Below are 15146 nucleotides of genomic sequence, written 5' to 3'. Positions count from 1 at the left end.
CATTCTTTCTTAGAACTTAAGTCCTAGGGGATGAGGAACTCCAGTACTTACAGCAGTTCCTGGCACATAGTGGGTGTTGACTAAATAAATGTCCTAGGTCCAGTGATAAGTATTTTATTATTTCATTAAGTCTTCATAACAACTATTTGAAATAGATGCCAACTTTTAATTTTGTTGATTTTTCTCTATTGTGCTTTGTTTTCTATTTTATTGAGTTCTTCTTTTATCTTCAGTATTTCCTTACTTGTACTTTGAGTTCAATTAGCTGTTTTTTTTCTAACTTTTTGAGATGGAAACTTAGATGATTGATTTTCAGTCTTGTTTGTATATTGCTTCTAAGTATTGCATTAGCTACAAGTTAAAGTTAGGAAAAGTTTTGACTTCATTTGTCAGTTCAAAATATTTTCTAATCTCTCTTGCTTATAGGTTATTTAAATTGTTATTTATGTTATTTATATTTTATAACATCTAGGTATTTTCTAGTTTTTTTAAATTATTGGTTTCTAGTTAGATTCTACATACTTGGTGATTTCAGATCTTTCAAAATTGTTGAAACCTTATTCAGCATAGTTTATTTTGGTAAATGTCCTATGCACTCTTGAAAATAATACTGTATTTTCTAGTCATTAGGCATAGTGTTCTATACATGTCAAGTTAAGTTCTGTTCTGTGCATGTCTAGTTAATTTTGTTCAAATTTTGTACACCTTTTAAAACATTTTTTGTCTACTTGTTTTATCAGTTACTGGGAGGTGTTAAAACTATCAGCCATGATTGTGGATGTGTTTTTCTTCTACTAGTCTGTAAACTTCTGCTTTATATAGAAACTATAAAGTTAGAATTCATATAAATTGCATATAAATTTAAAATTGTCTTTCTTTTGAAATTATATCCTTTTATGTCCTGGCAGCAGATCTTTAGCTTTTGTTTGAAAGGCACTGTATTTCATCTTCAGTTTTGAAGGATATTTTCAGTGGATATAGAATTTTGTGTGGGCAGTTTTTTTCTTCCAGTCTTTTAAATACGTCGTTCTGTTATCTTCTGGCCTCTTTAGTGCCTATTGAAAAACTGGCTATCAGGATTTCTGATCCTTTAAGGTAGTGGTCATGTAAATATAGCTTATGGAAATAAAGTTTTGTAACTGTTTTCAAGCAGCAGTGGCAGAGTTGAGTATTAGAGATGGTATGGCCAGTAATGCTTAAAATGTTTATTATCTGGTTCTTTACAGAAAAGATTTGTTGACCCCTGTCTGAAGGTAATTCTCTGGATGGTTTTCTTGTTTTTTATTTTCAGCAGTTTGATTATGGTTTGCCTTGTGTAGTTTTCTTTATGCTTGTCCTTTTTTCCTGGGATTTTTAAATATGTGGGTTTATGTCTTTCATCAGTTTGAAACAGGTCTTAATCATCTCTTGAAATATTGATTTTTGTCTCATTCTTTCTTCCTTCTCTTTTTGGTACTCTAATTGGAGGTACATTAGATATTTTGACAATAACTCATAGAACTCCCGTGCTCTATTTTGTAGTTTCCATTTTTTTATTTCTTTGTGCTTCAATTTGGATATTTTCTCTGACCTGTCTTTAAACTTAATAATACTGTTTATTCCAGTCTGCTATTAAACCTGTCTGATGAGCTCTTAATTTCAGATACTGTGTTTTTTTTAGTTTTGAATGCCCGTTTGATTATTTTTGCATAGTGTTTACTTATTGTTCACATTCTCTGTTTTCCTTTGTTTTGTTCATCTTTTTCTTTTTGCTTTAAGGTCCCTGTCTGGTAACTTTAATGTTTGAATTATCCATAGATCTGTTTTTATAGAAATAAAAACAGATCTATGGATAATTCAAACATTAACCATAGAATAATATTTTATCCAAGAATAAAATATATATAAATGTATATATATTTTATTCTTGTTTTTAGCCTGTTTTATAAACCATAATCTGATGCTGAGTATTTAGGTTAAAAAAAATTGATGAAGCTTTGGATGATGTCTTCTGTCAAAGGTGGTTGTGGCTTTTCATTTTTTTTCCCTGATAGACAACTAGAGTATAAGCAGATCTCTTTGATCTTGTTGAAGCTCGGTTTTAGACTTTTGTTTATTACCGTTTTCTTATATGCCTAGGGCATCATCCTTACTGCTTCGGTAATCTTTGTTTTTTTAAATTTTTTTTATTTTTTGATTTGGAGTCTTACTCTGTTGTCCTGCTGAAATGCAGTGGCATCATAGCTCACTGTAGCCTCAACCTCCTGGACTCAGGCAATCATTCTGCCTCAGCCTCCCTAGTAGCTGGGACTACAGGTGTGTGTCACCACACCTGGCTAATTTTTTGATTTTTTTGGAGAGATAGGGTCTCACTATGTTGCTCAGGCTGGTCTCGAACTCTTGAACTCAAGCAATTCTCCCACCTCAGCCTCCCAGAATGCTGGTAATATAGGCATGAGCCACTGCATCTGACCTTCAGTAGTCTTAATGGAAGGCCCAGTATATTTACCAAGGCTTCTCTTCTTAGGATGAACTTGAATTCTAGCTTTTCTTCCTAGCAGTGTTTGATTTTTGAAATCTCTGCTCAGGTATTTTACCTCCTAGCTGTTGTTTTTTGCTGAGTTTCCTGGAACTTTGCTCCATGAAAATGTAGCCAACTACTTGAAGGGAGTTTGTATGCAGTTTTTTGTGTACCTTTTCACTGGTTCTCTCCTCTGTGGTTTTGCTCTTTTAAGGTCCCAGTCACTCTGGTAGCCCTGAACTTCAGTATCTGTCTCCTCAGTCTGTTAAGACTTTGACTTCTCCTTGGGTTCTATTCTTCCACAGGGCAATTTGGGAAATGCACTCAGGGAAAACCTTGTGTGAAAGAGGAGCTCACTTTGTGTGCATCTCTTCTTTCAAGGATCATGGGCCCTTAAGTCTGGCCTCAGTTGGTTGATTGCCAGTACCTTAGAAAGTTATATATATTTGCATATGTATATACATTTATGTGTATGTGTGTGTGTGTGTGTATGTTTGTGTATATATATTTGTCGCCGCCCCCTCCAGCTTTTATAGTCTTTTCCATGGCAGGTATAGTCTTTTTTCTTTTAAGCATATTTTTTGTTTTTACTTATTTTTTATTTTAAAGATGTGGGGTACAATTCAGTTCAGGGTTAGTTACATATGTGGTCACTATACAGGTAAAGTTTGGGCCTCCCTTTGGTCCCCACTTCACCTGGTAGGTGTAGTCTTTTATAAACTATAGTGACATGGACAGATAGGGAAGTCTCTATGGTGTATTCTGAACATAGCAGCCAGAATGATCTTGTTAAAGATAGTAAATGATGACTCTTCTGTTCAAAAACCTCCTGTAGTTCCTCATTCAGAGTAAACACCAAAAGCCTTTAGAATTATTTAACGTGCTTACATTGTCTCCTTCTCTCAGAGTGCCTATCATTTAACGTGCTTACATTGTCTCCTTCTCTCAGAGTGCCTATCTTCCCTACCCCCCAAAATATCTGCACTTTCACTTGCAACTCCTTGTTCAGATGTTCCTTTTTTATTTAGTTTATTCTAATCACCCTATTTATTTATTTACTTATTTATTTATTGAATCAAAGTCTCACTCTGTTGCCCAGGCTGGAGTGCAGTGGCATGCTTATGGCTACTTCAGCCTCAACCTGCTGTGCTAGGCTCAGCCAGTCATTCTGCCTCAACCCTCAAAGTGAATTTTTTGATTTATTGTAGAGATGAGGTCTTGCCAAGTTGCCCTGGCTGGTCTCGAACCCCTGGGCTCATGCAGTCCTCTCACCTCCGCCTCTCAAAGTGCTAAGATCACAGGTGTGAGCCACCATGCCTGGCCTCGAACCACCCTTAAAAATTACCTCCTTCTTTCCCTTCTGTATTTTCTTCCTGTGTTCTGTTTTTCCTCCATATTGCATCATGACTTACAATTTTCATATTTATTATGTTTGTTTCTTTTACTATTAGAATGACATCTCTATGAGGGCAAGTATTTTTGTTTTTGTTTTTCAATTTTTCTCATTGGCGTGTCTCAAATACACATGGAGAACCACGTAAGAATAGAGTTAGTAGAAGCTAAAAGAGGAGGGAATTTCAAGATGGGAGAGTAATGGTCAGATGTATTAAATATAGAGGAATCTAAAAGTATTCACGAGATTTTACACTAATTTTATTGTATTTGGGGTCCTACTCTGTTGAACAGACTGGAGTGCAGTGGCATGATCACAGCTCACTGCAGCCTTGACTTCCTGGGTTCAGGCAATTCTTCAGCCTCAGCCTCTGAGCAGCTGGGACTAGAGGGGCATGCCAACAGTACGGCTAATTTTTGGATTTTTTTTGTAGTGACAAGGTCTTGCTGAATGCCTAGGCTGGTCTTGAACTCCTGGGCTCAAACAGTCCTCTTGCCTCAGCCAGCCAAAGTGATAGGATTACAAGTGTGAGCCACCATACCTGGCCTGCATTGAATTTTTAAAATTGGGCTACTTGTTACTATATTTTGTGTGAGAAAAGTTTTAATTGAAGAGGAAGCAAGAAAAGGAAGATGACCAAGGATTGAGAAGTGGCAATAGCAATTACAGGCTTTTTTCGTTTTAATCTTGTAAACAGTATAGGAGGAAATATTTCTATTTATTTTGATGATTTATGATTCCTACTTTTAGAAATTTAAGAGCTGGGTGAGTATTTGGTTAAGGACATTAGCAATAGTAGCTGGAGTTTTTACTTAATCTTCATTTATTAAATGTCTGTTTTGTGTCAAAAACTCTGTTACTGACTGCAAGCTAGGCTACTCATTGCTTGTAAGCTGGAATAAACAAGCATGAGATGTGGTGAAAGGAAGATGATTTTATTCCCAAAGCCAGCAATTAGGGAAATGGCCAGACTCATGCCTCAAAAAAAATCATTGCAGAATTTTAGGCTGAGGATAGGGGATTTTAAAGGGAAATAATGGAATGAGGAGAATCTGGGAGTGGCGCAGGGAGCTGATCTTGCTTACATAGTTATCTCATGTTGTACACCTGGAGAGCTGGCTAATATTGTCCCAATTGTGACCAGATTGTGGATTAATCACCTTAAGGTGACCTCTAAACAATGGAGCATTCTGCTTTGGGGTCTCCCTATTCTGTTATTCCAAGGTCAGCCTCTGGAGCAGCCTCTGAAATTTCTCAAGCAAGTAAATAATTAGATTAGAAGGGGAACAGAAAAATATTTGAAGTGTAGGCCAGGAGAGAAAAAGACTTAAAACTATTTCTCAAAAGCTGAGATGGAAATTCTTGGTTACAGCTGTATAAGATTCTGGGTGTCATTGAAGGTAAGCATAGACCCTAAGTGTGCACTGAAAGTGTTCCTGAGCCTTAATGTTGTGCACAAGAACATTTTGAGGTCCCTTTGGCTACATAGCACTAGAAAAAGGTAAATTCTGACTCTGGTTACCAGCCTTTTTTCTTCATATCCATTCATTTTTGCAGTGCACCACTTGGGTAGTAGCATCTTTTATTTGAGTGGTTCTCAAAGCATAAAGAGGTGCCTGTGCTTTAGAACTTCTGGCAGTGTTCTTCTCTAAAGTCTGACATTCGCCTACTCAAAGATGTTGCTACATTCTTTTTGGAGCTATACCTCTGATTGGAAATTGCTGGTCCTTATCACTTTTCTCAGTCCATCAATGCTGAAATTAAGTTTTAGTTGTTGCTTTCTGTGATACACAAATTTTGGTGGGTGTTTTGAGGAAAAGCAAGGTAACTGTGGTTCAGTGTGCTCAAACTGGGACAGCCTGTTTAAATTTTCAGTCATCATAGATGAATACTTAGTAAAAAATAAATTACTAGAAAAATAAAATGAAAAAAAGCGTACAGAATACAAGCCCCAGTTTTTTTTTGTTATATTAAACAAACATAAAATTACACTGTCAAATTACTCTACAGTTTTCTAAACGTGCTTATTCTGAATTTCAGTACATATCACCTTGTGTTTAGTAACAAAAGTTTGTGGATTGGTAATGATTCTTGGGCTGCACTTTCTCAGGTCATACTTTGAGTAGCACTGATATAGTGCACAGTGCTACATAGTCTTAATTTTTTCCCATAATTTATGTTTTTAAAGGAGTAGAAGGTTTTAATGAGTTATGAATTGCAGATTTATAAAAATGAGAGCAGTTTATAATACTTATATGTACTTATATGTAACTGGTAAAATTTTGCTTTTCACTTATGTTAGTAGTTTATTCTGGTGCTAAAACAAGAATGACTTTCCTGGTATTAAGTAAGATTTGCTTTAACTTTTCAATTACATACTCTTCTCTGTTCCTTGAAACTTAAAACAGGCATATTTTGAACATGAAAGGAAAAGTTATGCCATTTAACACCACAAGATGTCACTTATGTAATAATAAAGTTGGTATCCTAATACTCAAAGCTAGAAAGCCACAGGTAACTAGGAAAATGAAGACCTAGGTAAATTAAAAATTTGTATATTTGAAGCAAATATTAGTTTTCAACAAAGAGTCAAGGAAAATGTTGCTAATTCAGTATTATTTTGACTCAAATATTGATGGCAAAAAGAATTTCTTAATGTTTAAGATTTATGTAGCAATGTATGCCAGTGGATTTATGTAGCAATGTATGCCAGTGTTTGAATCTATGTAATAAAGGAGGTGGACATAAAATGACTCAACAGAAGCAAATATATTTTTAGGGTAAAATAAGTGTTATGGAATTAACTCTCCTAAATCTTTACTTTTTTATTGATAAGCGGAGAGGAATTTGGGAAGAAATATGCAATTTTTATTAGAATTTTCAATGAATCTTACTGACAGATATGTAAGAAGTTGAATATTACATCAGGTTGAAACAGTGCCTAGGATTTTTCTTGACTCTTTTCTCTGGATCTCAAGTTATTAGCTTTTCTGCCTATATTAAAACAAAAGATATTTGCTGATTTGTTGTTGAAGACTAGTTTTCTGTTAAACACAAAGTGCAGAATCTTTGGCTTTAATATCAGGATTCTGTTTTCTTGTTTTTAGTTCGAGAGAGCAGGTGATTGGAAGGGGTCTCTAGCAATTTGGGCTTAAGATCTCTAGCGATTTGGGTTTTATGAGGAGCAAATCAAGTTTCCATTAGGCCATGAGTAAGATGATGTCTGCGGTTAGAGGTTGGGTGTCCTAAAAGTGAACACTTCATTCGTCTTCATTGCTCACTTCTCTCTTCAGATAACACTGTGGAGGAGAATGATGGAACACTCTTGGGGAGAGGCAAAGGGGAAACAAGAAGAAGAAAATGATTTTCTTTTTTTGGCATGTATGTGTGTGATTACTTTTCTTTCTATTTATTTAGTTCTTATGTAATTATTATTTTTTTTTTTGCTTTCCTACTGTAGGATTTTTTAAGGTTTCTTTTAGGTTTTAGATTTGTCACTTTATTAAAGTGAACATTTGTAGTATATGAAGTTGTATATCTTCAGATATAGTTGCTGTATTACTGCCTCTAAAATTTCTAGGTGTATTTCTAATTAGGAAAAAGTAAGTATTTTACTTAATTATTATTTTTTTGTCTTTCAATAGTGGTCACCGTTGCTTTTAATTTTATGAGTTGTTTGGAAAGTTAAGAGTAATTCTTTTCATAATAAATTTCATTGCCTCTATCCTTTTTGGAAAATAATATGCTTAGCTTTTACTTTTTTTTCTTTAATGCAATTATGATTGGGGGCTTTTAGAAAATGCTTCAAAACATATATCATAATTGAAGAGTTGTAGTTTGTTAGTGCAAAATGCCATGCTCGGTACCTGCAGCTAAAACTATAAGCCCCTTCCTATAATGCCATGCTCAGTGCCTGTAGCCAAAACCATAAGCTTGTGCTATTGTTATAAAAAGTACAAAACTTTACATCATGAAAAGCCCCTTTCCCCCAAAGCCAAGTAAAACCTATATAAGCTGAGACCCTACTGTGATTGGGCCCAGCCTTTGTGACTAGAGTCCACTGGGCCAAATGCCGGTGTTCCAGTAATAAACACAGCTTCTTGCTTATCAGCCTCAGTATCACGGTCTCTCTGATTTGTTTTCCCGCAACCTTTCTTGGTGCATTGGCCAGGAAAGTGGAGAGTTTGGAGGTGGTGTTTTCCACCTTCCTTGTCACTGGTATACAACCCCCAGGGCAACAGGAGAGGCCACTTCGCCTGGCTCCAACAGACCAGTTGATCTGTAGGGGAGAAGCCCTCCTGGCATTCCGGGGCAAGGATCCCAAAAGCACAACGGAACCCAGTGAGGCACAGGAACTAGTGTAAGGAACAATACCTGACAGAAAGGGTAGGAACTGGGGTTGCATGGAATAGACCTGTCCCTAAGAGACAGAAGGGAAGCCTGATCACCTCCCGAAGTCTGCTAGTAGTCTCAAATCTGAAGGAAATGGTTAGAAGCAATGGAAGGAAACACAACAACTCCAACTCTCCACCCAGTACCTTGAAGTCTACGGTTATATCTTGAGACGAAACCATAGATTCCAAGGCACTGGGTGGAGGGTTGGAGTTGTTGTGTAATTATATATAAATGAGATGGACAGTGGAAGGGTTCTGACCTGACTAAAGGGCCGAAGTGAGTGTTGAGTCCTGATCTAAGCTGGTGACAACCTTATACAGCTGAAGGCTGCCCCAGCCCTGTAGTAGGGCTGGTCCATGTTAGGGGTTTATACCAACCTGCCAATTGCTAAGAGGTGTCTGAAATATCTCCATGAGGAGTACAGCTGAAGACGGATGAAGCAATTGTTCCCCTTACCCCTTTTTCCTCTTTCTGTGTGTGATTGGCATCTTTTAGGGGGAGAAAGATGGGTAAAACACAAAGTGCGAACACCCTCCTTGAAATGTATGTTGAAAAATTTTTGGCAAGGTTATTCAGGAGACTGTGATATGAAACTGACTCGGAGAAAGCTCTGAACGTTCTATGAAATAAATTGGTCTTCTTTTGGGATGGAATGGCCCATAGAAGAGTCATTAGATAAAAGAATAGTTGCTAAGGTATTTAAAATTATCATAGGAAACCCAGGACCCGGCCACCCTGATCAGTTCCCATACATTTACTACATTGGCAAGATGCAGTCCTTACTCTTCCATCTTGACTAAAAGCTTGCTAAAGAAAAAACTTGGAAAATTCTGATGGCACTTAAGTTGGCTCCTTCCAGGTGCCTGCCCGAACCAAACAAGTCTGTTCTGGCTAACGAAACAGAAGGGGATGCACCAGCTCTTCACCCTCTTATAGAAGGCTGAGCACAAAGAAAATGGCCCAAATCTGCCAAGAGAAGGTTAGGTATCTCAGCTTCCACCTATCTCAAGGGCAATGCCAGCTTGGTCCAGAGAGAAAACAAGCCATCTGCTCAATCCCAATCCCATCCTCCTGATGTCAAATCCGAGAATTTCTCGGAGCTGCAAGATTCTATGGAATTTGGATACCTAACTTCTCTATTTTAACAAAACCCCTTTATGAAGCCACAAAGAGGGGAGAACGGAAGCCTCTGCTTTAGGAACAAGCCCAACAAAGGGCCTTTAAAGAAATTAAACAGGTTCTCATCAACATGCTGGCTTAGGGCTCCCAGACATAACCAAACCTTCCTTTTTATATGCATGAGTGCTCCGGCATAGCAATGGGGGTCCTAACTCAGATGTTAGGGTCATGGACCCATAGCATACTTGTCAAAGCAACTGAACTCAGCCACTCAAGGTTGGCTGCCTTTTTTGCAAGCACTTGGTGGTGGCTATAGCCCTTCTGGTGGCAAAAGCTGACAAATGAACTATGAGACCCCAACAGTAATCAGGGGTTGCAAATGCTTGAGCAGTGCCACAAAACACTCTTAGGAGGCATGAAGAAAGGAGGGAAAAAGGCCATGAACATGAGCAAAATCTCAGAAGTGCTCCAAGAATCCGATCAGAGCCCAAGCCAAATCTATGAAAAACTCTGCAAGGACTTCAAACTGTACACTCCCTTCAACCTCGAGACAGCTAAAATCAACGAATGATGAATGCAGTCTTTGTCAAACAAGGTCAAGGAAAGAAACATCTGACACAAACTACAGAAGTTAAAAGACTTTGCTAAAATGATTACCAGCCAGCTACTGGAGATTGCGACAAAAGTGTTTGTCAACTGAAACCAGGAAGCCCAACAAGAAATGGACCGGAGACTGAAGAAAAGTGCCCACTTTACTCGCTGCAGCCTTGTCAAGATACCAGGTACCTGCCCAACGTGGATGAGGCTGAGGCCAAGGCCAGGGTCAGGGAAAAGGCCAACCCAATGACCACCCAGAGATGATGTTAGGACTATACCAGCATGTTTATTGGGCCACCCTATTCTAACAAGAAACTGGGGGAAAAAAAATTAATGGGTCTGCGTTCATGACAGAAATAACACAGTTATTAGCCAAATGGCTAAAAATTACCTGGAAGTTACATACCGCCTACCAGCCCCAAAGTTCGGGAGACGTAAAACAAATGAATTGGATATTAAAATTGCAACTAAGTAAGCTATGCCAAGAAACTCACTTAAGCTGAAGCCAGCTCTTGCCAATAGTCCTAATAAGAATTAGATTTAGCCCTACCAAGCAGACAGGCTATTTTCCTTTTAAGATCCTCTATGGAAAGCCACCCCCTCTTGTCAGAAATAGACAAGAGAACTTAAAGAAGTTAGAAAACATCAGCCCAAGGCCGCTCATTTTCTCTATCATTATAACCTTCCCCCTAGTTTTTGCTTTATAGGACTAGCAAAAGCCGCACCAGCAAACTGGACATATGACAAAAGACTTTCATTGTTGTTGGTTGCTTTTAATTTGAGCCTCTTTTACAAACCTAACCTGTTACCCTAATGCATAGGAGCTGCCAACCTCTTCCTGGAAACTTGCTTAATTCTCCCCTGCATAGCTCCACCGCTCATAGGATCTGTCTCTAAATTCACTAAAACCATGGTCAAACAAAAAACGGCAACCCATATAATAATGTTAAATCAGAATGATGTTCTTTAGCCCTAAAGGGGTCGAGCATCAGAGTGGGGGAATGTGATAGGGAGCTTTTAGAAGATGATTCAAAACATATGTCACAATTAAAATGTTCCATTTTGTTAATGCCAAACGCCGTACCTGGGTACCTGCAGCTAAAACCACAAAGCCCCTTCCTGCAATGCAGTGCTCAGTGCCTGCAGCCAAAACCACAATCTTGTGCTAATGTTACAAAAAAGTACAAAACCTTACACTATGCAAAGCCCCTTCCCCCCAAAGCCAATGTAAAACCTGTATAAGCTGAGACCTGACTGTGATGGAGGCCCAGACTTTGTGACTGGAGTCTGCTGGGCCAAATGCCAGCATTCCGGTACTAAACGCAGCTTCCTGCTTGTCAGCCTAGGTGTCACGTCTCTCTGATTTGTTTTCCCGCAACACAATGACAGTTGGTAACATTTAACCCTTGTGTTAGTTTGCTAGGGCTGCTGTAACAAAATGCCACAGACTGGGTGGTTAAAAACAGAAACTTGTTTTCTCACAATTCTGAAGGCTGGAAGTCTAAGATGAAGGTGTTGGCAGATTCGGTTTCTTCAGAGGCCTCTTCCCTGGCTTACAGATGGTCCCCTTCTTACTGCAGTTAACATTGCCCATTATATTCTTATGAAAGTGATATATTTTAAGCTGTCTAATGTAAAAATCTAAGTATGGATTTTTTTCCTTTTTTTTGTAATAGGAATGAAGATCTGAAACAAATGTTGGAGAGCAACAAAGATTCTGCTAAATTAGATGCTATGAAACGGATTGTAGGGGTAGGTAAAACTATATTATTTCAGTTTTTGGAAAATGGACAAATAGTGATTATATTAAATATTATGTTAAGTAATATGTTAAAGACGAAATCCAACATCCCGTTTGCCCTTTAATAGTAACTAATAATTTCCTGTCTAAAAATGTTAAGGAAAAAACATACAGTGTTGCAGGATCAAAAATTAAGAAACTTGGATTACAGTCCAAATCTCGTTTATGAAAGATGGTTAATAGGTATCAGTATGCTCTGGTAAAAGATGAGATGGTTTGAAAATCATATATGTGAAAGCCAAGGAGTAATTGTACTTGTAGGATACCTGTAAATGTCTTGATCTTTGTTTTCAGGTTTATGTCATTTGAACAGGGTAGGAGAAATTTTGAGAATTCCATAGTAAAATTTTGATTTATTAATGTCATACTTTATACATAGGAGTGTTTATGGATGGGCAGTTCTTTCTTTGTTGGTTTATATATATATATGATTTTCATTTACCACAGTTTAGCTAAATAACACCATTCCCTCAACAGTATGGTTTAGGCTGGACTTGGTGGCTCAGCCTGTAATCCTAGCACTTTGGGAGGCCTAGGCAAGTGGATTGCCTAAGCCCGTGGGTTCGAGACCAGCCCAGGCAGCTTGGCTAGACCTCGTCTCTATAAAAAATAAAAAATTAGCTGGGCATGGTAGCGCACGCCTGTAGTTCCGGCTACTTGGAAGGCTGAAGTGGAAGGATCGCTGGAACAGGTGGTCGCTGGGGTGGCTGTGAATGTGCTACTGTACTCCAGCCTGGGTGATGGAGTGAGACTCCAACTCAAAAAAAAAAAAAGAAAGAAAATAGTTTAATATTTATTTACTATGGCACATGAACTGAGTACTTACATAAAGTTCAAACTTCATTTCTAGTTCTTCAATCCACATATCACTGTGTAAATTACAAATGTGTATCATGATCTGTGATCGGTCTTGCCACTTCTTTCAAAATCTGTCAGCAGTTCATCAGTGTACTGTTATTCAGTTTGTGAATAGACAACAAGCATGTAGTTGTGTTGCCTTCTTGTTTCCCAGTAAGAAATACATGTGACAATTTACAGAAATGGATAATTGAAAGGGGGATTTGGTCAACAAAGATGAAAGTACAGCAAAAAAAAAAAAAGAAAAGTAGTAATACTAGAAATGAAATTGAGATAGAATATATTGTTTACAGTTAAACAGAAAAGTGGAAGCATTGACATTCCCAGTTTCTGTGAGACTGTAAATTTGTAGCTGGAGAAACTTGATAAAGGTAAGCTTATTAACATAAATAAGGAAAGTGGCTTTGATGCAAAGGTTGAAAATGTCTTGGAGGATGTGATGCTGGCAGAAAACTTCACATTAATTAAAGGAACTCTAGGAGATAATTTACAACATTGAAAATGTAAAGGATAGCTGGACTTGGTGGCTCAACCTGTAATCCCGCGCTTTGGGAGGATGAGGTTAGTGGATTACCTGAGCCTGCGGGTTCGAGACCCACGTGGGCAACTTGGCGAGACCTTATCTCTACAATAAATCAAAAAATTAGCCGGGCATGGTAGTGCGTGCCTGTAGTTCCAGCTACTTGGAAGGCTGAGGCAGAAGAATCGCTGGAGTCCAGCAGGTCGAGGCTGCGGTGGCCGGGAGCGTGCCACCGCACTCCAGTCTGGGCGACAGTGAGACTCCAACTCAAAAAAAAAAAAGAAAAGAAAATGTAAAGGATAAAATGTTGGAAGGAGAAGGAACGTGATAATTTACTAAAGTATGCAAGAGATGCTTGCTCAGTATTATGAATAAAACATTGAGAAGAAGAATCCTTATCTTTTTTTTTTGTTTTTTTTTTTTGAGTTGGAGTCTCACTCTGTCGCCCAGACTGGAGTGCAGTGGCCACTCCCAGCCACCGCAGCCTCGACCTGCTGGGTTCCGGCGATCCTTCTGCCTCAGTCTTCCAAGTAGCTGGAACTACAGGCGCGCACTACCATGCCCGGCTCATTTTGATTTTATTGTAGAGATGAGGTCTCGCCAAGTTGCCCAGGCAGGTCTTGAACCCACGGGCTCAGGCAATCCACTCACCTCAGCCTCCCGAAGGCGTGGGATTACAGGCTGAACCACCGAGCCCGGCAGCAAGTCCTTTTCAAACTGCTCTTGATTAGTTAATTTTCAGTGTTTCTAATGTTTTGAATCATAGTGTACTGAATAAATGCTGATTTTATTATTTTTTATTTTCCTATAAATTTATAACTGACAGTAAAAGTTGTTAATGTTGGACAAAAAACTTAAAGATCATAGATGAATTGAAATTTTTCCAATGACTTAAGATTGCTTTCCATCGTTTCAGCTTGCATTCCTGCAGGACACAGTTGCATACTACATGCAAAGCAGGAACTGCCCTTAATTATTTCTTTAAACTTTAGCTTTTACATCCCATTAAGATAATTTATTTCATCAGATCCCAGGATACTACAGAAATTCCTGATTCAGTGGAAGGATGAATATGTTAAAAAAATCTTTGGATAAAATTTTAAAATCTGAGACTATGGCATTTGGTAGTTTTTTCTATGTTCTTCTTAAACTGTGATAAATGCAAATCAATAGTTTCATAATCTGGACTACTAGAAATGTAATTTAAATGTAAATAAATGGATCATAAAGAAGTGTAAATATAGCTATATATGCCTAAAGTTACATACTGTCTCTTACTAGTAAGTTTGTATAAAGGTAAATTTAGGATTTGATCTTTTAATTGCAGGAAAATGATTAGTAACTAAAAATTATTCTTATAACAGTGATATAAATATCGCTTATGTCAGTGCTATAAATATACCTGTACATTTTCAAGTAACACTGAGGTATAAAAAGTAATAAAAGGTTTATCTTCCAAATAGACATTACGATCAAATTAAGTTCTGTTAAAAATTATTTCTAATTTTGATTAGGATAGTACAGAATTTACATATTCTTTCCTTCCTTCCCTCTCTCCATTCCTTTTCTCTTCCTCCTTGTCTTTCAGTAGTGTTATTTTATAGTTATCAAAGAAATCTTGTGTGCTCCTTTGTTCCTTGTTAGATTGATACCTGTGTATTTGTTTACTCTCAGTTGCTCTTTTGAATGGTCTCATTTAACTTTAAAAATTAATTATTACTGTTATATAAAAAAAACTGATAAATTTTCTGTATTTTTGTATTTGGCCTGCTCAGTGAACTCTCTTTTTAGCTCTTTTTAGTCTTTCAGTTCATTTTATTGGATTTTCTGTTTAGATAATTACATCATCTGTAAGTTGTGATAGAGTTATCTTTTCTTTTTCTTTTCTTTTTTTTTTTTTGATTTGGAGTCTCACTCTGTCGCTCAGACTGGAGTGCAGTGGCCGTTCCCGGCCACTGCAGCC

The 15146-nt window shown here is 37.7% G+C and overlaps 1 protein-coding gene across 1 annotated transcript in view; it reads left to right on the top strand.

Moving 5' to 3' along the window:
* Positions 1-11684: 11684 nt before the first annotated feature.
* The window catches only part of AP3B1 (adaptor related protein complex 3 beta 1 subunit), a 245200-nt gene continuing 241738 nt past the window's right edge, over positions 11685-15146 (top strand). Inside the window, exon 1 of the mRNA XM_008049368.2 lies at positions 11685-11756. Within this exon, the coding sequence (XP_008047559.1) occupies positions 11700-11756 (57 nt within the window). The 5' untranslated portion in view covers positions 11685-11699. The remainder of the gene's footprint in view (positions 11757-15146) is intronic.

This window comes from Carlito syrichta, unplaced genomic scaffold (assembly GCF_000164805.1).
Source record: "Carlito syrichta isolate Samal-C Ts95f unplaced genomic scaffold, Tarsius_syrichta-2.0.1 Scaffold133743, whole genome shotgun sequence".
Taxonomy (NCBI): domain Eukaryota; kingdom Metazoa; phylum Chordata; class Mammalia; order Primates; family Tarsiidae; genus Carlito; species Carlito syrichta.
This window is presented reverse-complemented; position numbering and strand designations above follow the sequence as displayed.